Source organism: Zonotrichia leucophrys, chromosome 1A, assembly GCF_028769735.1.
Source record: "Zonotrichia leucophrys gambelii isolate GWCS_2022_RI chromosome 1A, RI_Zleu_2.0, whole genome shotgun sequence".
In the NCBI taxonomy this organism is placed as follows: Eukaryota; Metazoa; Chordata; class Aves; order Passeriformes; family Passerellidae; genus Zonotrichia; species Zonotrichia leucophrys.
In genome coordinates, this window is record NC_088170.1 from 28,205,110 (window position 1) to 28,229,688 (window position 24,579).

The following is a 24,579-nucleotide window of genomic DNA, read 5'->3' on the forward strand; positions in this document are numbered from 1 at the left end:
TGTACTGTCTTTATGTTAACCTTCACTTATTTGTGTAGTGCATGTGCCTTTACTTTTTTCCACAAAATATTTTACTGTATCTATTGTAGTTTTTTAATTTTAAGGGTGACCATTATATTCATAAGATTTAAATACAAAATATAACTAATGCAGTAGAGAGATTACAGAAAATTGACTAGTGCTGTATAAAAAATTTGAATAGTACATGTTTTTTTAATGAATTACATTTATTCCATGTGGTTTTCTTTTGACAATTTTCTTATTTTTCAATGGGCAGGGCCATGTTCCTCTTACCAAAGGTCGTGATCTTGACTGGGAAGAAGAGCTTGCAAAAGCCCAGTGTTCAAAGTGTGTCTCTGTTCCCTCAGATCATCCACTTTATATTCTGTATACATCTGGAACAACAGGTTTGCCCAAGGTAAAGGACTATGAGTAGTCTAAGTGTCTGTGACCAACTATTTGCAGTTCCCTGTGAAAAAATATTTAATTGAAAAGGTTGAAAATGATTGCCAGAGCACAATGTTCTAAATGGTATGCATTCTACAAATGGTTTAATCTCACTTATTCACATTTCACTATTTTAAAGGCAGTGTCTAGGAATAAATAATATTCTTAAATTTAAATAGTAGTAGTATAAAGATAAGATGCATTTTCTTCAATTGTTTGTACAAAAACTTCTGATGATAGCAGAATGTCTTATTCAGTACTACCTTCTGTGTTTTAACCTTCTTAGATAAGCATAGTATAGTTACTTAATGACAAGACCAGTTAATATATCACTTGTGTGATTGCATTTATTGCTGACTAATCTTGTTCATTATTTACATATTAGCTAATTTTCTTGTAGATAAGATGTACTGAATGACTCTACAGATTAAATGAAATAAAGCGTGTTCTGAACACTTATGTTGCTGCACAGCTCTGAGTACATAATACACTGAAAATGGAAGTTTAGATTAAGTGAAAATTAGCAAAGGGTATTCTTTCAAAGTGTTTGTTTTGAATGTAAATTAGTTTTAACAATGTATTTTTAAAGGATTGTATTTTAAAAGTTAGCTCTCTGAGTGCTTGCCTGTTACTTAAAATGCTGTTTTACAATGTAGAAGACAAGCTGAATATAATTTTCTGTCAATAGTCTTGTCACCACTGATTCAGACAGTATCACACATCCTGGAGAGAACAATTATACTGCAAAACATAAGCTTTGCTGAAAAAAATCTCTTCTGCTTTTACCTTCAATGCGGGCCCTTGAAAGCAACATATATATCCTAAATCATACAGTTGTATTGTCAAAAAAACCAAGATATGATCCTTTGTTGCAACAGATATTTTCCTTGACTGGGCATCAATATAGTATCTCAGTGATAATAGGTCTCAGAAGTTTACTTCACTGTGTTGCCTCTGCAGAGAAAAATAAAGATACCTTGAATCAATCACCCTTACAAGAGAGAGATTTTCAACTAGCAATAAACTACAAAAAGTAACTCTCAGTGAATAAAATTGCTTTTTAATTCATTTAAGTAACTTAATTTAAATGGTCATGCAGGTAAAACTACATGAATTTCTTTAGGATTGGCTATGACCATCCTAAAAACTTTTGTTGATCTCAGAACAGAGGCTAAGTTAGAAGCTGAGTTGAACAAAGGCAATCTCCTGTCTGAAATTGGTTAAACGTTTGTAAACCATTCTCTGCCTTAGCAATCTCTATTATGATTTAATGTATCTCTGCAGTCCCTCATTTCTTGGATGAGGCTTGAAAGTGCCTATTTCATTCTATTCAGTACATCAAGAGAATATACCATGCCTAGCACAGACAGCTAAATTGTAATGTCTGCCCACTGCATATTTGTTTGGTCCAGTGGGTTTCATCTGAGTTTCAGTTCAGGACACCAGGATGTAGTTTACTTAATTCTTTCTTCTAGGAATAATGTGCTAGAAGGTGATGGAATATAAATTGACCATATTAGTATTGCAAAATATGTCTAAAAGTTTCCTGGTTTTTGGTTTAGCAAGGTGCATGATGCTGTTGATGACCTCTCATTCTAATTTTCAGATCCCTCTTTTAGCTCAAGACTGGGGTGGTATTCATTTGGCATTCATGCGTGCTGGATAGTAAACTTTCAAGAATATACTCTGATTTCTTTAAAAAGAGTCAGGGCAAAAAGGGACATTTGAGGGAAAAATTCACCCCATTTTTTTCAGGGATCATCTACGTTGTAGGTGTGAAGATGATATAGATAAAGTAGGCAATGAGTTTAAAATATGCCTAGCATTGGGATGGTACAGTTTAAGTGAGGTAAATACTTAAACTCTTATTTTTTGTCAGTATATATTGGCTGAATATTTGTATATCCAACTTTTATGAGAGAATTTTAGCTTTGTTAGTTATTTCTGAATGTTTGCTTTATTGTATGTTTGGTTTTTGTTTTCAAAAATTACTTTAGTGGAGGTGCTCATATGTTCTTGTTGGAATAGATCCTTTTCTTGAGTAAGAAGTATTGAAGTTGGAAAAACTTTAATTCCATTGCTGCTAATTCCTTAGCATTTAATTGAACACAGCAATATGATTGTATCCTTCAAATATTGATCTTAAGAACTCTAATTTTCTCATTTAGGGTGTTGTGAGACCAACTGGTGGCTATGCAGTTATGCTGAACTGGACCATGTCCGCTGTATATGGCCTCAAACCTGGTGAGGTAATTCTATTTAAATGACATGTAAATTTTTTTTAATGCCTTTTATTACTCCTTACTATAATTTTATTTATATTTCATTTTAGGTATGGTGGGCAGCTTCTGATTTAGGCTGGGTTGTTGGTCATTCCTACATTTGCTATGGACCTCTCCTTCATGGTAATACTACAGTTTTGTATGAGGTATGATTCAGTCTAAAAAACCTTCCTTGGAAATGGCAGCATCTCCTTCGACTGATAATCTAGATGATCCTGTTTATGCCTGTCTATTCTTCATGTCACAGATATTTAAATTGTGTGTGTATCTTCAGTGTTTACACTCTCCCACATATTACAGTAATTTTTAAAGAAAACTTACTTCACTGTCCTTGAAGCTTGTCTACATTTGTTTGAAGGGTGATGGTAGAGGCATAAGGAACCCTGAAACAACAGAACTAGAAATGTCAGATGGTGAAGTGTACCAGTGTTATTGATTAAACTACTTTTATTTCGAAATTAGGAGAGGGCGTTGTGTTTTGCATGTCTTGTGATGAAAAATACTTAGTGGAGCTTAGCTGGATGCAACTGAGAACTGTATGCTTGGAACCAGAACTTCTAATGAGAGTTGTCTCTTCTTTCCTCTTTACCACTCAAGGAAACTGAACCCAAGACACAGATGACATTTTGGACTTAGTCCTTCCCTTCAGGGGATGAAAACTAGCGGCAGGGAGAGAGACTAGTCTAGTTAGAGTGGTCTGGGGCATCCTTACTTTGCTGCTCAAAAAAGTAATCATGCTGCCTTACATTGTTATTTTTACAGAATTTATTGCTGATGGTTCTGAGTAACAAAGAGCAAAAACTTCACCCAGTAGCAGAAATGCACATCATAGACTTAAATATTGTATTAGCTTGCGTATTAATTACTATAGTCTAATTAATGTTTAAATGCCTAATTGATGTTAATTAGATTCTTCATTCTAAGGGGATTAACTCAGCACTACCACAGTAGTTAAGCAGAAGAGGAAAGCGGTGTTAGAAAATTGGCAAGTGCTTGCAGATAATAAAAAGACTTTGGTAGTTTTATAGTGACTGTTTTTGAGTACTGATGATGTGCTAGGCCACATTAAAATGATTGCATGAATTGTCAGAAGAGAATCATTGCAATGAAGAAGTTTTCATTCTTGCAGGTGTAGAGTAAACCAAGAAGGAAGTGAAATAAGGAGTCCTTCAGCATTTTTCTGTTGCATTGTCATCTTACAGTGAAGTTTTATCTCCATGTGAATGCATGGGGATCAACGTGATTATTGTAATCGTAAAGGTACCTCTGAATTTAAACTGTTGTTAAAAAAAGGAGTATAAATCTTATTTTTTTAACAGAACATAAAGAAAAATTAGAGTTAGGATCAAGTTGACGTACATATCTGCTTGGTCATTATTTGCTCTTGGTGAGATCTTATTAAAAACAAATAGTACATTTCCGACTTTTCTTCTCCAAGAAGTCACTAATCAAGGCTTCAGACAGTGTTCATGACATAAGTGTCGTCTTTTTGAGGGTTAATAATGGGAAGAAGAGGAAAGTGTCTGTACACACAGGAATAAAAGTAATATTTATAAAGAGAATAGTGCATAATTTTTCCTCTTCTCAGAAGAATGTATTAATAGTAAATATTCTGAAATTTTTAGTCAAGTCTCCTAAACGGTTGCCTAATTAAGTATTTTGAGTTAGGGAGTATCACTGTTTAGCCATGGGAGAAGAACATCACATTCCTTTTGCACGTGGACAACCACTACTGAATGTAAAGTGTGCTGACTTCATACCCTCACTACTTCGAGTGTTTTGTTTATTTTTAAATTACTTAGGTGACAACTTGTCATTTAAAAAATTACTATGGAAATTATGCTTTCAGTTTTCACTTGTTTCACTGTTTTCAAGAATGCAAAAATGGTGATGAATTCTTTTGAATTCAAAAGCAAGTGTATTTTTTGTTTTGGTTTGTTTGGTTTAAATAATCTATCCTGTGTTTTTTTTCTCTAAAACAACAACAAATAAGTTTCCTGAAGTCTCACAGCCCACTCTGGGTTGCTCTTGCTAATAGGGTTTCAAGCTGTAAGCAACAGGGCAGTATTAAGAGAAAGTCTAGTTATTATTTGTGGTCCTGTGATATCAGGAAAAAGGCAGCATTGTAGTTTCAGTGTTTGGGACTTGGAACGAGGGTAAGGAAGAGGATACCCACACTTGTCAAGAACCAGGCATTAAGGACTTCATTTGAGTGGTCTAGGTCAGAGGAGGACCTACTGCTCCGCACAGAGCTGTAGCATCTTGTGTGCCTGGAGTCTCTCACAAGGCTCTCTGGAGACCTGTAGTTGCAGCAGATTTGCAGGGTACATAAGAGCAACAGGTTTGAAACTACTCTTCTTTGGCACAGTTCTTGTAGATATCCAGCTTTCCCTGCTGTTTTTGTAAGCCAGTGTCATCAGCTTACAAAGCAAACACTGTCTCTGAGGTCTGGCAGGGATCACTCTGCCATCATACATATTGATAGTGGAGCAAATTCAGTAGGACATGTTGTCTCAAGTCTTCAGTGGAACTTTGGCAGCAGGGTCACTATCAGAAGGCTGAATGCCTCTGTGAGCATATTCTTTTGAGTCCTGATATGTCAGGATTTTGTGTGTGCTTTGGCATCGGCAGGTTTTAGTGGCATGCAGTACATTTTCTATACAGAGAAAATTTCCTCATAGTTTTGGATTTAGTGGTAATTGAAGAACCCATTGTTCTTAGGGGTCAGGCGTAAAGGGAATTGATGCACTCTTACTCCTGAATTGTTGGATATTTTATTATAGCTCTTCTTCTGTGTCTCTTCCCTCAAATAATCTATGCTGGTGGCTTCTCACTTTCTCCATACAAGAACTTCCCTATTCCCTTGGTAATTCTTGGTGACTGTGAATCTTTTTTGATAATCATGTATGAAATCATAAATCATCAGCACATTGTCTCAGAATGTCTGCTTAGCTGTTTCACATCTCATAAATTGCATGCTAAATCTAAGTGCTTCCAGAAGGATTTTTCCTGTCTGTCTCAGTCTCTTGGTAGGTCTTTTCTGTGGGAATCTTCCTAGTTCATACAAGAAGTATCTGTTTTTACTTTTCCCTTTTAAATTAGATGAGACAGATCACTCTCTTTCTGACTGCCTTTTTCTTATTTACTGTGCTCTCATTTCCTGTCAACCATAGATATTATTGCTAGTAACTTTTAAAAATCAATTTTCATCTCCAGTATTGATGTAAATACTGGTCTTGAACTGATCCCTGCAGAAATCCAGTGGAAGTATCTCATTTGCTCAGTCCCCAGTTGACTCAGCTGTCTGTCAACATATTCTGAATTCAATTACCCAGTGATTTACTGTTTATATTGCTAACATTTAGAAATAAAAATTGCATGTGGTAATAAGCCTTCATGGAATATGGTAGTACTTCAAATTTTCATAGAACAAATGACTACTCTCTCTGGCAATTTTATTTGTAGATTTTGAGCTCTGAAATTAATTTTCACGGTCTCAGATATGTGTTACAATCTGATTATTAGGGAGATTAATTAGGGTGCAAACAAGACCATATGCCATAGTCAATAGCATGGATTTTATTTATCAGTAAATGTGAGGTAGAGAGATAGAAAGAAATATAAAAAAGAGGAGAGGGGAAAGAAAGGGAGACAAATTAGGGGAAAGTTAGTTACCACCCCTGTGGATCCAGGGCATCCTGTTCATTCTCTAGTGGTCTTCTCTGTGGTGGGTGTCCCATGGCGGGTATTATTATACATTGTGTATATATACATTGTATACATTGTACATAATATAGACATTGTAATATACATTGTATGTGACAGTGTTCACAGGGGTCTTATGTTGTGGGAAGAGATGAGGATCTGACTCCATTTTTCAGAAGGCTTGATTTATTATTTTATGATATATATTACATCAAAACTATACTAAAAGAATAGAAGAAAAGGTTCTCATCAGAAAGCTAGGCTAGGAATAGAAAGGAAAGAATGATAACAAAAGCAGCTGTCCCAGACTATCTGTCTGAGCCAGCTGGGCTGTGATTGGCCATTAACATAAACATCCAAGATGGGCCAATCACAGATCCACGTGTTGCATTCCACAGCAGCAGATAATCAATGTTTACATTTTGTTCCTGAGGCCTCAGCTTCTCAGGAGGAAAAAAACCCAAGGAAAGGATTTTCATGAAAAGATGTCTGTGACACATTGTACATACATGTACATTGGAATGCCCAAGCACCTCCCCTGTGAGGGAGTTTTACACTGTCTTATGCAGCAGAATCGGAATCCGTTGCAGTAACTATGGTATAAGGCCTGAGGAAAGAGTCTCGGGACCTTTGGGGATCTCTGATGGTTTATGACCCCTTCTAAGACATGAGAGTTGTCTCTCACATGGTTGTCCCCTGGTGGTGGGTGAGACACCTCTATCCTGTGTGGACCAGAGGTTTTGCCATCACACTCCCAAAAACTCACCCCTTCCCTCCTGAATGCATTCTTCTTTCCCAGCCCTGTTTATTTCTCCTTAGACCTCAGGTAGTTTGACAGTAGTACCACCTTTATCTTGTCTCAAGTTCCGTTAGGTGGCTTAACTCACAGTCAGAATTCCCATGAGGAGGCATATTTGGAGGGATGGGCTTTGGTTGCAGATGAGCTTCTTTGCACACTTTGCCACAGTGGGCAAAATCCTTCAGTAATCTTAAAAATGTTTGAGCCATTAACCGTTTCAGTCTGGTTCTTCCCATTGGGAAGTTTATCTGCAGAATCTGTAAGAATATTTTATACCTGTGCCAGATTTTTTTTCTCCCTAAATGAATATCTTATTCTCTGTGTTATATTTCCCATCAGCGGTCAGGTGAATTTTCTCCTGTTTCTACTGTTTGTGTTTTATTTGGTTTTCTCCTGTATTTGTGTAGAAGATGCTGTCAGGCTCAGGCTTGCTGGAAGTTTGAGGCACAGGCACGTCTGTGACATAGCTCAGGCAGAGAATCAGGTGTAAAGCAGGATCTAGAAGGGAGTGGGTGTGCTCAGGACCACATAGCCCTTTTATGGGCTCTGGATATTTACATTTGGTTGAAAGTAACAGCCTAATTTATTACTGGCTGACTAACCAAGTTCACCTTGCTCCTCAGCTACGTGTTTTGGTGTCCAAGATGATTGATACTAACTCAAGTACATAATTACTTAATGAGAAGCTTGTGGCAATTTGGTGTTTTTCAGAGTCTGAGGCTGTTTGTTTAGCACTAGTGACGTGGGCTTGAACTCTTAAGCAGGTGCCTACAGATCTGCAGGTATAGTGAATATTATAGGGAGAGTGTCAACTTGAACAAAAAGTGAGTTAGATTCATGAACCACCACCGATGAACACATGAAAGTTGTGATGAAGTGGTCTGCTAGGGAGATGTTTCAAGACAGTCTGGTAAAAGATATTTCTATTACTCTGTATTATCTTACAGGTACTGTTTGTTATCTGACAGGAAAAAGGACAATACTCACTTTTTAAGCAAGCATCATTTTGCATTTCTTTTTTGTAATTAATGATAGGCTAATTGCAGAAAGAGGGCTTTTAGTGTGGATTATACTACTCTTCTACTTGGGCTGGAAATTTATTTTCTCTCCATTTGTTTCTTACTGCCTCCTTAATCCTTTTTAAAAAACGGCTTTTTAATTGTGCATTCTGTTTTGTCTTATTTTTAAAATCTTTTGTGGTGCTCCTCTTTTTTGAGAACACCTCTCACCAGGAGCAGTATCTCACCATAAAGCTGCAAAACCACTGGTACATATCCAGCCTTGGCTGTCCTGTGTTCTTTGAATCTGATTAATGGTTCACCAGTGCTCTTGCCAGTGTTCAGGCCCAGCTGGATGCAGAGGAAAAGTGTGTGTCTCTCGACTTGCGTGCTCTGCCAAAGTTCATCCTCTAAGCGTGGCCTTTCCAGTGAAAAGGTTACGGTGATACCTGTGGAGCTAAAACTCATTCTACATTAGCATCACCTTCCAATTTCAGAATATGTGTGGAGCAGTTCATGCACTGTGGTAATTACACTTACAGTGAGATTGTGACTGCTTATCATATTTTCAACACCACAAAAAGGTATTCTTGATTATTTTTATTAGGATTACTTTCCATTGAACAATTTTTCATAAACAATTACTTCTCTTTACAATTTTCTTGCGTATGCCCCTTGACTAAGCTCAAGAAAACCCCAACCCCAAAACCAGACCACAGTTTGGTAGCACGCTAAAACAGAATAGGGGCCCTTCAGGATCTCTCCAGGCTACATGTGGGATAGCATGGTTCCAAAAAGTCAGTTGTAAGCAGCTAAGTGGCAATCTTTCCAGATTTGAGAAAAATTTCTAGGTAAAAAAAGCTATCTGTGCATGGGAATATAGCTGCACTGCCAGTGTGTCCAGAGACTCCTTTTTCGAAGGGAGTGTGGGGGCTTTCTAAACTGCATCTCAGAGTGGGTATGTCATCTCATATAGACATGACTCTCTCTGCTGCCAGTGCAATAACATATCTTTGTCTCTGTCTTTTCATTTGCATGTCCATTTGTCCTAATTTTCTAAGTAGTAACTCGTATGTGCTGTGTTCATGTAAGGCATGGTTCCCATAGCTCGTGAATTTATTTCTACCAGTGAATACATTCATAGTATTATTATTTTTAACAAAGCTCCCTTTGAAGTCTTACTTGAAATTACTTCTGTTGCTGTGCTACCACTACTGTTACGTGCTCAAGGCTTGAACTGTCAAGGAATTATGAGGTATTTTTATCCTGTGACATTTTAAATTATTCTCTCCATAGGGGAAGCCTGTGGGAACGCCAGATGCTGGTGCCTATTTCCGTGTCCTAGCAGAGCATGAAGTAGCTGCCTTCTTTACTTCACCAAGTGCAATTAGAGCAATTCGTCAGCAGGACCCTGAGGCAGCCTTGGGAAAGCAGTACTCGCTGAAAAGGTGAAGTAAGGATACACTAGAAGCAGTTTTTTCCAGAAGCAGGCTGCATGAGCTAAGAGCAACAGAGAATCTGGAGTTTTGCCCACCTCTGTAGAGTGCTATTTTAATCTATTCTTGAAAATTTAGATGTACACATATTTGCTTGCAAATTTCTACTGATAGTTTTGAGGAGATGAAAGCTGTTAAAGAGTCTATGACTCTAATGTTAAGAGCTTTTACTGAGTTAAGATTCCTCTCCCATCTTGTACTTTATTCCCCTGTGCTTATACTCTTTATATAGTCTTGGATTATGTCATCCCATACTGCTTTTTCTGCATGACCTCTCATTTTGTTAAGGATGCACAGGATCTTTAGTGTTTGTTTAATCAGAAGCTAGTCAATGTTTTGGTTGTTGCCCCAAAACTTCATTATTGTTTATTATTATCTATCCAAAGAGCTATTTTATGTCTTGTATTGCTTTTAAGGTGCTTATCACTATACTATCAGCATGCTTCAAAGTCTTGGCTGAGTTCATCCTCATAAATCCCCTGTGAGGTGAGAGAGTGGTATTATCTGTATTTTGCAGATGGGAAGCTGAGTCAAAGAGATTAAGGTCAAAGTCTTCTGTTAGTTTTGAATATCTAGTCTGAGCCACTGTTTCAAAGATTGTAGTATTATATGCTTAAAATGTGGTGTTAGCATTATATTTATGAAGTGTTTCTCATAGTAACTTGGATTTGTGAGTGTTCAATACTTCTACAGACAAAGTTTCTGTATCTTATGGTAAACATTCTAAAAATGAAAAATATGTGGGTTTGGACCACATCTAATTTTGAAGTTGAATGATTTGCTCAGCATCAAACAGGGACTGTGTCAGACTGTATAGGCAGTGTTCAGTCACAAAAACATCTATTACCACACTTGTTCAAAGAGAAGGGAAGCTTCGTTAGACCTCCACATTCTTAATTGCTCAGGAAAGTTTATTATTAGTGAGCTGGATTTTTTCCTGAGGTATTCATTACAAGCTTATCATTACTTTCTTCCATCTGTTTTGACTGCTATCATCAGCCCTTACTTCTCCCTGAAATAAGAAATAACTCATTTGAGACACTAATGCGCTATTGTCCTATGACATTAATTGACAAGAAAGTGATTCAGATTCTAGAAAATTTAATTACTGTTCCTTGTCATTTCTTAGACAATTACTTGGTCTTTAGAGTATTCATTTAATGGGAAATCTGCTTACCTGCTTTGCAAGTTGTCGCATTCTCTGGCCAGATGGGAATTCTAGAAAAGAGTCTCCTTGCAGTATCTGTTGCCACAGATGTAAAGAGGTATTTCATCATTCCTATTCAGTCATATCAAATGAGCTTCTCCACTTGTCTGCAGCTTTAGTTGTCTCATAATTCACTCAGCTTTGGACCATGCAGTTCACTGGGATGTGAGGTCTCTTTACCAAACCCTCTAATGCATCATTTAATACCTAGTAGGTACAGTTGTTAAGAAAGTCTATCAAGTGATTAAAATTTCCATTCTAGGGAATTACTTGGGTTTGGGTGTTACTTGGATAGACTTTTCTATGCAAGGTCAAGTGAATTATATCTGATTCAGTTTGAAAGCAGTCTTAGTTCATTTACTTGATCTATGATGCTTTCTTCTTTGTTACATGGTGAAGAATCTTTGAAACGTCTTTCTGCTACATGCACTAAAATGAATCCTTACTTTAGGGACTGCATCCAGGAATGCAGTCCTGAAAGAGGTTTCCACCATGGTACATTTTATTTCTGAAAAGTTCTGTTAAATAAATGGTAAAGGTCAATGTCACTTAAAAAAAAAATAATGTTAAAAAAGACAGTTACTGATGAACAATAGAGGTGGTAGGCAATGCCATCTTCCATACATAAGGGAGCATTGATTTACATCAGCAAACTGCATTATAAACAAACTTGAGTTCTTTTGAAATGATGTAAGTGAAATAAATTTCTGCTAAGAGCTGATGTTTGTGGCATCACTGGCCTCTGCACAAAATTATATTTATGAGTTTTCCAAAGGTTCTAGCGTGCTTTAAATTTCTTGTGTCTATTGAAGCCAAATCTTGACATTTCTTTACTTTTGACACAAAATGCCACCTATGTCTAAAACACAGCTCATGCTTAACAGTAAAACAGATGTTTAGTTTTTAGTACTGTAGGTCAAAAGCCCTGTTCAACCACCTATTTATAGAGATCTAAAGACATAGCTTTTGATACTATCCAGTGCTGCTGAGCATTGCTGCCTTTCCTGTTGGAAAAACAAGTAACATCCAAATTCCATGAGCTTTGTCTACATAAGCATATTCTCTTCAGCTTTTTGAATCCATTCTCCTCTTCAGAAGGTAGCTCCATAATACCAAGCCATTAACTCTTCCTATACTTGAATCACACTTCATCCTACAATTGACATAATTGTTTTGAGCTGGATTGTTCTAATTTCCAAACAATTGACAAGTGATGGTTTTACATGAAATGTGGCAACAACTCAGCAGTTTGGATTAATGTACAAGTAATTTGCCATTTTTGTCCTGTAGTCTACTCTTCTTGCTTGACTTTTGGTCAGTTGAGAATGTTCTGCAATTTTATATCAAGAGCATTTAAAGATTCTAGGTTGTGTTCATCTGTTGCCAGATAATAATGGACTTTAAAAAGAAATATGAGACTGCATAAAAACTGTGCAGAAATAATGAATATAAAGTAGATAAGAAACTTCCATTATCTGTCTCGTAATGCAGGAACAAGAGGAAGTGAAATTAAAGTAGCAAATTTAAAACTATTAGAAGGAAATATTTTCTCATAGATTTGACATTTCACATATGGTGCTAGGAGGATATGTGATTAAGACCAGAACTTGTTACAATTGAAGTACGTAATGCAGTCCTGCCTGCTGCCCCCTACTCTGTGCTGCTGTTGATCATACATGACCTGTCCTGGTGGAGTCCTGAACTGTGCTCATGAACAGCTTTGTGGAGCTGCAGTTGTGTTCTGTGTCTTTCTCTGTCAACCAAACATCTAATGCTTGGATTCTCATACTCAAGGTAAAATCTGTTTAGGGAAGGAGATGAACAAGCACATCCATGGAGAAAAATCAGAAGATGTGAAACCATTTTGTTAAATTTTGCATATTTAAATAAATAAACAAAGAAACATATATATATATATATAAATATATATACATATATATATTTATATATATGTGTGTGTGTATATATATATATGTATGTGGTCTCCACATGCATTAAAAATTAGTAAAAATTCTTTATTTTCAGTTAATGTTTAGAAGTGCAAATGAACCTTCATTGCTGTATTTTTAGGAAAAAACACTTATGTAGTATCATGCAGATAGAATTTTTCTTTGCCAGAATACCACCCCCCCCAAACTGGTGTGTGCATTCCAAAATTTAAAAAAAAAATAATTCCAAAATATTTTAATTTGTAAAAGTGAAGCACATGTTATTAGCCGTATGAAAATTTAAGCTTTTGGTAAATAGTTTGGAGATGTTGTTTCTTATGTGCATGAAGTGACATCAAAATATATGTGCTATGTTGAACAATTTTTATTGCTTCAGGATCATTAGGAACATTGATCTGTCCCCTGTATATCAGGTGAAATTTGAGGTCCATTCTGTTGAACTCCTATATAGGGCCTAAAAGCTTGATTGTGCTGAATTTCATGTTAGGAATGTAGGTTTTCAGAACAGCTGAGGATGTTTATTTTACAGAGAGGCTGTAGGACCTTTCTTCTCAATTAACTGCATTGCAGGGATAGATGATTGCAGTAGCAGGTGGACTGACATGCTTTGAAGTTTTAAGTGGGCTTTAAAAAAAATTGCTCAGTGGGGCATTTCATAGCCATTGGCATCCCTTGTTTTGCTATACTGGTTGAGAGGAGAAAATAATTCCATGGTTCTTATGCTTAGATTTGTGGCACTTTGCTCTGATACTCTTTTTGATGGTTTTGTGCTTTAAGTTTGCCAAAGAGCTAATTTTTCTCCTTCTCATAATAAAAAGTTGATCTTTAGCCTGCAGATTATTGAATCTGATTATTAAAGCTGGCAATTCAAAAGAGAAGAATTTTGCTTTTGGCTCAAGGGATAACAAGATATCTTGCATTTTCCCTAAGTCTTATATGTCCTTGGTGTTTGTCTAATTTGCTTTCTGGATTTCATTTCCATGGAAAGATGGGACTTGTAGTGTTTCTAAATTATATCCCTCTGAAGTGAAATTTGTGTTATACCAACTACATCTAAGAATTCTCTCTTTTTGTGACTACAAATCTGCTGGCTTTACAAAATCAGTGCAGTTTCTGTCCACTTGCGAAGGACAAGAGTGAAGTGCTGTGTTCAGCAGTTGTCTTCATTCAGAATGCACTGAGGAAGGACTTAAAGAGAAACAAAATGTCAATGACATGCATATGGCTGTGGGAGATTGTACTGCAATGCTAATGAAGATATCTACCTAGTTTTTGTGTACAGAGCATTTAATTATTTTTACTTCAACTGACAGTTGGTTGCCTCTGGTCTCCCAAGGTATGTGCAGTCAGCAAATAAAGTTTCTTTTACGTGATGAAGTATTAAGTAGCTTAAATTAATGCTGCAAATATTCTAGTTGTTACTTAGTAGGAAAGGGAAAACAAAAAGTCCTTCTTTGTCTTTTCCCTTTTCTGGGACAGTGGCTGGAGACATTTATTATATTCATTATCTTGTTTTCCTTTCCACATCCAGATCAAGATACAGACTTTTTTTTTTTTATTTAAAGATTCAGAACAATGTTTGTAGCTGGTGAGCACTGTGATGTGGACACGCTAGAATGGTCAAAAAGAGTCTTCAAGGTACCTGTCTTGGACCATTGGTGGCAAACTGGTGAGTGGTTTAAAATATCCTTTGTAAAATACAGTGAGGAGAGTATTTTCAGACTTGTTTCTTGAATATGAAGGTAAAATAGTTTTTGCTTGCCGTGAACATGTAAATAAATGTAAAAAAATATTCAAGCAGGAAGAATGTTTCTTGCAAGTGGTCTGAAAAGTGACTTCAGGGCACTTTTAGAAAAATGTGACATTTGCAAAAGCTGTATAAAGAAGGTATTTTCTGCTACCCATGTTTAAAAAAATAAGTTTGTATTACTATTTTTCCAGGTGTGTTTTATGTTGCTTGTGTGTGTGATCGTTACGTGACAGGCTGTTTGCTATTTAAGGCTTAAACCTCGTTTTTTTGCATATATAATTTGTTTAATTAAAAACAATCTGCTGCATAGACTCCTTGGTGTTTAATACTGTTCTGTATGGATGCCATCCAACTTCTAGTGATTATTTTAGAGTGTTTCCTATTTGTTTCACTGCAATGAAGGAATCAGAGTACCAGTCTGTGGGTAACTTTGCAAAAATCCTAGTTGAATCTTGGATTAAGACTTGATCAAATATATTTCCTTATAACTGTGGATTCATGTATCTTTAAATTTCACTATTAGAAGATTAAGTTTGCATTTTGCTTCTTACACACATTGCTGATTAAACAGTGGCAATGTATTACAAAAGCTCCTTCCTACCTGCCTGCCTCCCTCCCTTCTTTGCTCCCTTCCAAGAGTACCTCTTGTGTTTTCTGTGGATCATTGATTTAAGATGTGTGGTCTCTTTCTCTATAAAGAAAAACCTTCTGAGGTTCTCCCATGAGAGATCAAATAAAAGCTATAGAAGATTAGAGAGAAAGTGATAAACTGGTATTTCATCTATATATTATGCACTTAGATCAGTTGAGGAGGCTTAAAATTCATTTTTTTAATTTAAAAAAAAACCCAAGACAATCTTAGGTAAATTCTGAAAAAGTTCTGAAAAAGACAGTAGTGTAATTTTTAATTTAACCTGTGTTTAATCTGCTGATTAGATGATTAATGCAAGGCAAAAGACCTCTGTTTCATTCTGTTCACTATGATCCTAATGTCTGTAGGCAGGCTTGAATGATACAGAATGAGAAATTAACTGAAAAGGTCTAAAAGATCAAATAATGTCAGAGTCAATCCCTGACAGCTCCAAAGATAGATGTGCTGCCAGTCATGCCTGGGCCAATTAGAAATGGTGGTAACATATTCAAAAGTGAGGAGAAAAAATGTTATTGCGAAGCTGTAATTGCAGCCAGAGATGAGTGGTGTGAGAACATGTGAGAGAAACAACTCTGCAGACACCAAGGTCAGTGGAGAAGGAGGGGAAGGAGGTGCTTCAGATGGTGGAGCTGAGATTCCTCTGCAGCCCATGGGGCAGACGATGGTGAATCAGCTGGTCCCTGCAAGCCATGGAAGTCCACAGGAGGCAGAGATCTGCCTGCAGCTCATGAAGGAGACCCACACCATAGCAGGTGGATGCCTGAGACGAAGTTTTGACCCTGTGGAGGCCCATGCTGGATCAGGTTCCTGGCAGGCACCTGTAGATCCTTGGAGAGGAGCCAATGCTGGAGCAGGTTTTCTGGCAGAACTTGCTACTTGTACCCTTTCCTTGTCTTTCTTGAGCTGTGCAGAGTTCAACACAAGACTCCAGATGTGGCCTCACTAGGGTTGAGCTGAGGGAGATCACCTTGTCAACCTTCTGGTCACATTCTTCCCTATGCACCCTAGGGTGCCACTGGCCCTCCTGGCCATGAGGGCACTGCGGGCTCATGGTCACCTTGTCATCCAGGGGACTCCCGGGTCCTGCAGCACAGCAGCCATTGCTGCTGGTGAAAGCAGTCTTCCCTTCTGCTCCTCACTCACCTCTGCTTTAGCAGAATACAAAATAAAGACCATTAATTGTGAAAAAACAAGCAGTTCTGTCACATTCATCCTTATCTGTCACTTGTCAAAATGTTGAAAATAGGTTTCTGTGCTGGAAAAGCCATTTCAACCAACAGTATTGAATTTCAGTACATGAGGTTATAGGTTTATGTACTGAATGTGAAATATTTTACAGAATAGATAACTGGCTGTTTAATTCATTAGAAATAGGCAAGGTTAGTGACTGATGACAGAATAAGGACCCACAGATTCAGAAATAACAATTTTCTGAACTATCTCCAAAATAAAAAGCGGCATGCTAAAAACACAATAAAAAACCCTAATCACTTCTGTCAGGAGGAAGTTGAAACTATTAGCTGTGTTATGTAGAACTAATAAGTTTTTAAAATGCATTTTTTATAACAAAATGAATTGTCTTTTTTTGCCATTCAATTGCAGCTGAAGTTGGAAATTGCTATTTTATTATACCTCAGATTGAAAGTTTCTGTCTTACTTCTACATATGAAAATGCTTTTGACCTTTGCTAGTATGACAAATTGGTACTTATTCCCAAAGCTGATACTTATCTGCATTCTTCCAAAACAAGAGCATTGCAAAACTCAGAGAAATTCTGACATCTTAATTTTGCTTGAAAACTGTAGATCTTCAGCAGTTATGTTTGAGCTGAGGCTAAAGCAGAAGATGGAGGAGGAGGAGAAGTATCTGGGTAAATAGTGTTTCTTGCATAATGGGGTAATTTCTATTCCTTTGTTAATGACTGAGAAAGGTAAGGAAAGGATGAGTTTTGTAGAGATGAGAAGTGACTGTCATCATTTGGAGGACGAAATGAGTGTGGGGGAAACAAAAGGCTGACAAAAGTATTATAAAATAGGAGTGTTAATGTTAACCACTTCCTTCTTCAGGTTTAGTAAGATGTCTTTAAAGCACTTGGCCCTTTTGCCATATATATAACTAGAAATAAATTAGTATTGACAAGGAAATGTGGATTTCTTTCATTTGTTCTTGAAATTTTGATTTATGGTGTGTATTTGAAATCACTGTGAATTGAAACAATAATTTGAAACAGAAGTAATCTTTCATTAAGGGACTTCAAAGCAGCTACACCTGGAAAAGCTGATTGCTTAAAACTGATTTGTGTCAGTACACCTTCAGCAATAACACTCATTTTAAATGCTAATGTTTGTGTTACAAGTATAGTAAGCACATCTTTCAAACTGTGAATTGTAAGTTGCAGGATCAGTGAGTGGCAAGGAAGATTTCAGGCAGTAAGGACTGGGAAGAACTTGCTGTTTTCTTTTGAGATATGGCAATGGATGAAAGAATGTTATTTTCTGATCTTCTTATCCTATGCTCAACTGTACCTGGGGAGAGGAGAATTTTGTTTGGCTTGGTGCGGATGTTAAGTTTTTGCTTATTTATACAAATTGACACTTAGCACTTCAATAGCAATTTTCATCTTCAAAGTTGTGCAAACACAAGCAGTTAATGCTTTTGACACCCCTGTGAAGTAAGTACAGTTATTCCAGTCTTGCAGACACTAAATAGGGAAAGAAGGCTATTCTGCTCCAAGATATCCTGTAAGTCTTAACTTCATTGTCAAAAAAAAAGATTTTTTTTTGAGAGAAATAATTTTTTAATGGGAAGTGGAATGCACATTTTGGATCTTGTTTTCTCTCTCTCTGTAGTTGTATTTTAAGGCAATGATATAGTTGCTCTGTTTTAGTATTGCAGTTAGTTCAATTACAAGGAGCCTTTCCAGATTTATTTGAAGTAGCCTAAACAGTGTTTGGGTTGTATCTGCTGTGTGACTACTCTCATTCTGAGGGAGGGGCCTCAATAGACAAAGAAATGTGAGTATGGCTTACCTTGATTTTGGAGCTAGCTTTGAGTTCTAGGAAAAAAAAAAGGGAAACAGCCAGGAGGTTGAGCTGTGGAAGCAAAAGGCTCTGAAAGTTTGTGTTAAACATCTTCAGCTTTCATGTTAGCTAAAAAAATGAAATTCTGCCATACCACTTTTGACATTTCGAGAAAATGGTAAGTCAGATTTCCATTTATTCATAGTAAGTATAGGATATAAAGAGGTTTTTTTCTCTTGATGTTTTTAAATAAAAACGTTTTGAGACTCTGCCTTTGAGGATGTATAGGAAAATTCAGATGAAGTAGAACTGAAGCTGATAATTCAGTGATAAAATATGGCCTGCATAACATCTCAGTCAAGAGACATGTTTCCATAGAACTTTAGTTGAGTACTATGGAAATGGAAGTTACAGTGTGCAAGTGTAATAGGTTCAGATTGGAGTTATCTACTATTTCCTGAGTATCAGCCCACTAGCAGGCATAACTATGAAACATTTGTTTACATTTTGTGTTTTCATGCAAATAGGCTGCTTTAACCAGTAAGGAGTAGGTTTCTGCAGCAGGCATTAGGACAAAAATCAAATGATGCTTGATACATTGTGGCTGCTGACAAGAAAGATTATATTGCACATTGTATTATAGTGCGTATTGGATATTCTGAGACAGCGTGATAAAATTTTCTGGTAGGAATTCTCCAAGTTCTGTAATATAATTAATAATGTGCTCTATCACTTTTAAAATTATTCTTTTCCTTTTTCTGTGTCCTGCCTCTAGAACATGCAAATGCTACGTTGGTAATATTTTTATTAGGGCAGACTGCTGTTAGGTAATTATATGTAGTGGTTTAATAATGGTTATACAGAGTTTTTATGAGGACTGATACAAATGTGTCATTGAATTCAGTGTAAAAAATATGAATCATGGATAAGTGTACTCAGATGAATATATTTCAGTGGACTACTTCTGAGGCAATCAAAGAGTTTATTAATGTGATCTCCAAGCAGCATGATGTGATCGTCAGACTTCCGTTTCCATTGTGTTGCCTTGGCAACATTGTGCACAATCTCCTTTGTATGAGTATCTGGAAAGATGGATTTTGCAACTAAATTGTTAGCTAACCTTTTCAGGTTTGCACTGAAGAACTGTTCTTTAAGAGAATGACCTTGTCAGGGAAGACCTCCATCTCCCTTTTGTCAGCTGGATTCCACATTTTGTTCTTCAGTTACCTTCCACTTTGCCTCGTACAAAAGTGCAGATCAGTCCAGTGATTTTGTTCAATATCATGAAATTCTCAGACCCAAAGCCAGCGGGAAAGGTAAACTAAAGAAAGGATGGCTGTTTGATTTGCAACAAATAGTCAGTTCTTCACTTTTTTTGGAGTGACAGAAATTCAGTTCTGGAGTTACAGGGACCAGGAATCTGGAGTTGAAATGAAAGAGATGAAACAAATTTATTCCAAAGTCTGGGCAACTGGTTTCGGTTATCAGGTGCCTCAGTGTAGACACAACTACTTTCATGCTTTTTAAAGATGTGTGCATCCTGTCAAGACTCAGATACTATTTTTTTAGTGAAAGCTGATAACCTACAAACAGTTCTACAGAAGTGGGAACTACTTGGCAGAAACTTCTGCTGCTCTGCAGCCCTGATTTACTGAGTCCCCTGATCATTATTTACTGGATAACTGAATTCATTACAGGCATTCATGACATTTTTCATGTCTCCCCCTGGAGACTTGCATTCTGTCCTTTAAGGGTATGAAAAATATAGATTGTTTCAGCCATTGTTTGCTGTTTAGTAATTGCACGTGGACTGTGTATCCTTAGTAGCAGTATCTCATAATTCCTTCAATGTCATCTTACAACACCCAATTCAAACAGATTTTTGGTTGTCCTTATTGAAGGAGAGAGAGGAAAAGGTTTTTTTAGTGGCCGTAGGCATTGCCAAGGCAGAGACTGACCTTTCAGTTCTGTGTGGTTTTCCCATTCTTGGACATCAAAGAAGGTATGTCTGGATAATATGCATATTCTCTAGGGTGGTTTTGTTTTGCATGAATCATTACAGCTTCATAGGTTTATTGTGGCATTCAATGCTGTTCAGTATCTTTCATATTTCACAAATTGTCTTTTCTCCAAAAATATTTTTCATTTGAGGGTTGTTTCAAATGTGCATTTCACATGGCTTTCAGTTGTTCAATGTGTTTTGGGAAGTGTACCCAGATGGTAGATCTGGAGTGTTGAGGCTTGAAAAAAAAGTTTTTTTATTTTTATTTGTGGAATTTATTGCAATTGGAACATGGTTAAGTCAGTAAATGTACTACATCCTTCTAGTTAAAAAAACAAAAAGCATGCATCTCTGTACTTCACATTTCTGTGAAGGTTCTCTTTTCCTCATGGCTATACTCTGGTTTTTACCCACTGGTCAGCTCCTCCTGTGTTGATACAAATTCATTATTAGCTGTGCCGCTGCTAGTCTGCCTCATTTGTGCTGGCATTTTCCAACTTAGAATTGATAAAACGTGTTTATTAGGCTTTTCTGTTCCCATTTGGCTTCAGTTTCTCAGTGCTTATTAATCTTAATCTTTTCTGATTGTCTTTCCACATGCAGTCAGGGACAAAATTAATATGGATGAAGTGTAAATGTTTTCATCCTTAAAATTTCATTGATATAGTTTAGATGATTGAAAATAAAAGAACTGTAAAGCAGTCTTAAGTTATGAAGTTGAGCCATGGGCAATATTTAGTGTGCACTGAATATTTGGGTTGCATTTAGGCAAATGAAGAAGATGAGTGGACATGTTTAGGAATGGATATGTTAAAATAGAATAGTGCAGTCTTATCTCTCTGAAGGAGATGAGCGATGAGAGTGCCGGCAGTTTGTATGAGTGTGAAGATGTTACAGCTTGTTGATCTCTTTCTTGTCATATGGCAGCTGCTTTTTTATGTTGCTCAAAGTGAGGGTAGGAAGAGATTATATCTAAGATATTAGATCCTGATAAAGATACTTGAATTGCACAGTAGTAATTTTACCTGTCTTTTCCATCTTGCCAGTATTACTATGCTTGCAATGTATTAAGATTCCTCAAAACAATTAAACAGCAAACAGTTAGCACTGAGATGTGTAATTACTTTTAAATTTTCCATTTATCTCTTAGTATTTCATCATATATCAGATATGATGTTACAGTAGGATGAAAACAATTTGAAATTTATTTTGTCTGAAAATACAATTTGATGCATTGCCTGACTTAATGCATTTTTAAACATGTCATCTGACATCTTCCAAATACAACCAAAAATCTTTCCATTCTCTAGTCTTGGCTGTCATTTTGCTACAGGCAATTTATAAGATGTATGTTATAATAGCATATATAATATTTGGAGGCAAAGGGCCTAGTGTACTTACAAAATGAATACATAAACTTCTGGTGCTTTATTACTGGCTTGCCAGTTAGTGATAACCAATTATTTTCTGCTTTGGTTTTAATATTTGTCATGGCCCACAAACCCTTAACTAAACTAGTTGGACCTTCCTTGCAGTTATATTTTGTATATGTATTTTTGAGATTTCATTTAAAAGTGCTTTGAAAATTTCAGAGACCTTGTGTATTTGTATAATACCAACCCCCACAGTTTGTAAGTATATTCTGTGATTGGATAATTGTGAAAGTGAGCCTTTGATGAATTTTAATTGGTTTGGGCATTGATTTTATTTTCAAACAAGTGAAATGAATACAGGAATAGAACTGTTGTATTGGAAGTATTTGCCCTTCACAAGTGCAATACATGTTCATGGTAATAGATGCTTGGTAAATTATGTTCATGGTAAATTATGACTCTACGTTCTTTAAAGCATTTAGAAAACATCTTAAAAAATGCTGGTTTCTCTCCTGACCTTCAATTCTAAGAATAAGCATGGAAATGCAGGCACTTTCAGAAAACACATAACTTTATAAATAAAATGGATTTCTGTTTTGAGAAATGGAACTTCAGGCTTTCAAAACTTTTAGCTCACTTTGTCACTTTTTTTTCTCGTAAGTCCATGAATCTTAGTCACACTTTAAAAAATTATTGTTTCATTTTCTATTTATATCTCTTTCCCATGTTTTTTGAATGAAGTTTCTGCTTTACAGTTTCTTCTTTGCAGTTTCTGAGTAGAGAAGTTAGACAGTTAAGAAGAGCTTTTTGAAGGTTCTGTGTACAATTTTACCAAGTGAGAAAGGTAAAATTTAATTTTACTTGGGTGTGAAGAATAGGTGAAAAACACTGTTGTTTTTCCATGAGGCTTACAGTTCACTTGTAGAGGTTTTATGTTCTGTTTTATAGAGTGCTAATGGGATGAAAAAACATATTTTGAAGCCACTTCAAGATATCAAATTCTTCTGATCTTCTGCCAAATGAATGTTACCTAAATTGTAAGCAGCCTGATGGAAAGGTCATGCTTTAGATGTGAGAGTGTCTCTCTAAATAACATTAGAGCAAGAAAGTCTTGACTGAAAATCTTTCCAGTTATTTACTGGAATAATTTATTCTTATTCTTTACCCTAGCTTTATTTAAGTTTACAAGGAGTTTTTCAACTCCTTACAAGACAAGTGTGAAAACCTTGATTACAAATCACCAAACTTGCATAGTTCACCTTAAAGCTGATAATTCTTTGTTGTAAAGCCACAAACTAGACCCCTGCTCCTGACTTACCATATTTTGTTATTCTCTACACATCTGATGTTTATTTTGTTGATGCTGCATGTGCTTAATTCACAAGAGGAATAATTAAGAGTGCAGCCAGATGGAGAAAAAATAAATTATAATTACAGTGAGTGTTTAAGAATTTTTTTGCTGCATGTCATAGTCCTCAGAAGCAAGGAATGAAATAAAATACTAAACAATGCATGAAAAAGTTTTTGAAGTTTCGCTACAAGCCAGCAAAACCTTTTATAATTTAGGATGACAGACTGTCTCTAATCTAATCTAATGGTGTATTATGTGTGAACTGGATTTAATTTCATACTTCTTTCTGACACTTGATAAAAGTGAATCAGAGTATCCTTCAGAATTTACAGTTTTTCAGATTCTTCAGTCCTTGCTGTTTTCTTGTGGTTCCTCTCAGTTTTTTTGTTATAATTTGCTGTAGTACCATGCTAAATATATTGCTAGATAGAATTACAGTAAATGTAAGCTCTTTCATTAAATTTTACTTCATTTGATGACAAGCTTAAATAAAATGAAGACGAAATGAGTAAAATGGATGGGGAGGTTCAGAGTATAATTATCATAGCTCTGAAAATAGTTTTCACTAGCTTTTACTCTTAGAATGTGGTAAAAATCATAGCATAGCTATATACTAACAATGTGGGTGGAGCAGTGCTGTGGATTTTTGTAGCAGCACCAAACATCACATTGTATTGGGATTATCCAAACTGTCCTTATCTGTGCCCTTTGGTGTTCTGGGATAATAGTGGCCAGGTGTCATGTCTTTGTTTTAGTGTTGATGGATAATGAGCATCAGATTGTTTGTACTTTAATACCCAGCATCAGCCATGTGTGCTCAGTCTTTTTACACACTAATAATATAACATGTCATGTGCCATCCTGATGTAGATCTCTTCCAGGGAAGCAACAAAGAAAGCAGCTTGGCAAAGTTACACAATTTACACAAGATACTTCTGAGGCCTTGCTGAAGGCATGGCTGAGTTGTACTGTACAGAGGCTAAAGCAATTATCAGAAATTTTCTTCCAATATCAGTAAGCATAAGACTGAGCTGGTGCTTGGGCTACCAACCTGCAGCATGACTATCTAGACACAGTTTGTCAGGGTTAACAGTGCTAAATCCAAGCTGTGAGTGAGGCAGCTTACTGCTGCTGCAATTAGAAGCTTGCTTGGCTTTTTAGTGATAAAGGACTGACGGAAACTGACTTCTTTGCTCTGTGCAGTTGTATGTTAAAGGATGAAGGAACTGAGGTCTGTGTGAATGCTTGATGATCTGGCCCCTGAATCTTCAGGACACTGGGAGTGCATACTATTTCTGTGATGTGTTAGATTCAGTTTTATTTTAAGGAAGCAGTATGGTGTACTGTGATGCGGATTTTGTGTCCTGTAATTCATCAGGTACTGTGGTTTTCTGTTCCAGAATGCCCAATAGTTGTTGCCTTACTAGAAAGCATTTTGCTGTAACTTTATTGAATTCTTCATTCACCCTTTCTGGCATAATGAAAATGCCCACTGTGTGGAGGAAGCATATGGAGGGAGTCTCTTCAGAGGTACATTCTTGTGGTGTG

The 24,579-nt window shown here is 36.4% G+C and overlaps 1 protein-coding gene across 2 annotated transcripts in view; it reads left to right on the top strand.

Annotated features, from left to right (window-relative positions):
- Window positions 1-24,579, top strand: part of ACSS3 (acyl-CoA synthetase short chain family member 3) — a 63,646-nt gene that overhangs the window by 16,595 nt on the left and 22,472 nt on the right. For both annotated transcript variants that reach the window (XM_064731505.1, XM_064731515.1), the window contains 5 exons: window positions 278-418; window positions 2,616-2,696; window positions 2,780-2,875; window positions 9,528-9,679; window positions 14,449-14,552. In XM_064731505.1, the coding sequence (XP_064587575.1) occupies window positions 278-418; window positions 2,616-2,696; window positions 2,780-2,875; window positions 9,528-9,679; window positions 14,449-14,552 (574 nt within the window). The remainder of the gene's footprint in view (window positions 1-277; window positions 419-2,615; window positions 2,697-2,779; window positions 2,876-9,527; window positions 9,680-14,448; window positions 14,553-24,579) is intronic.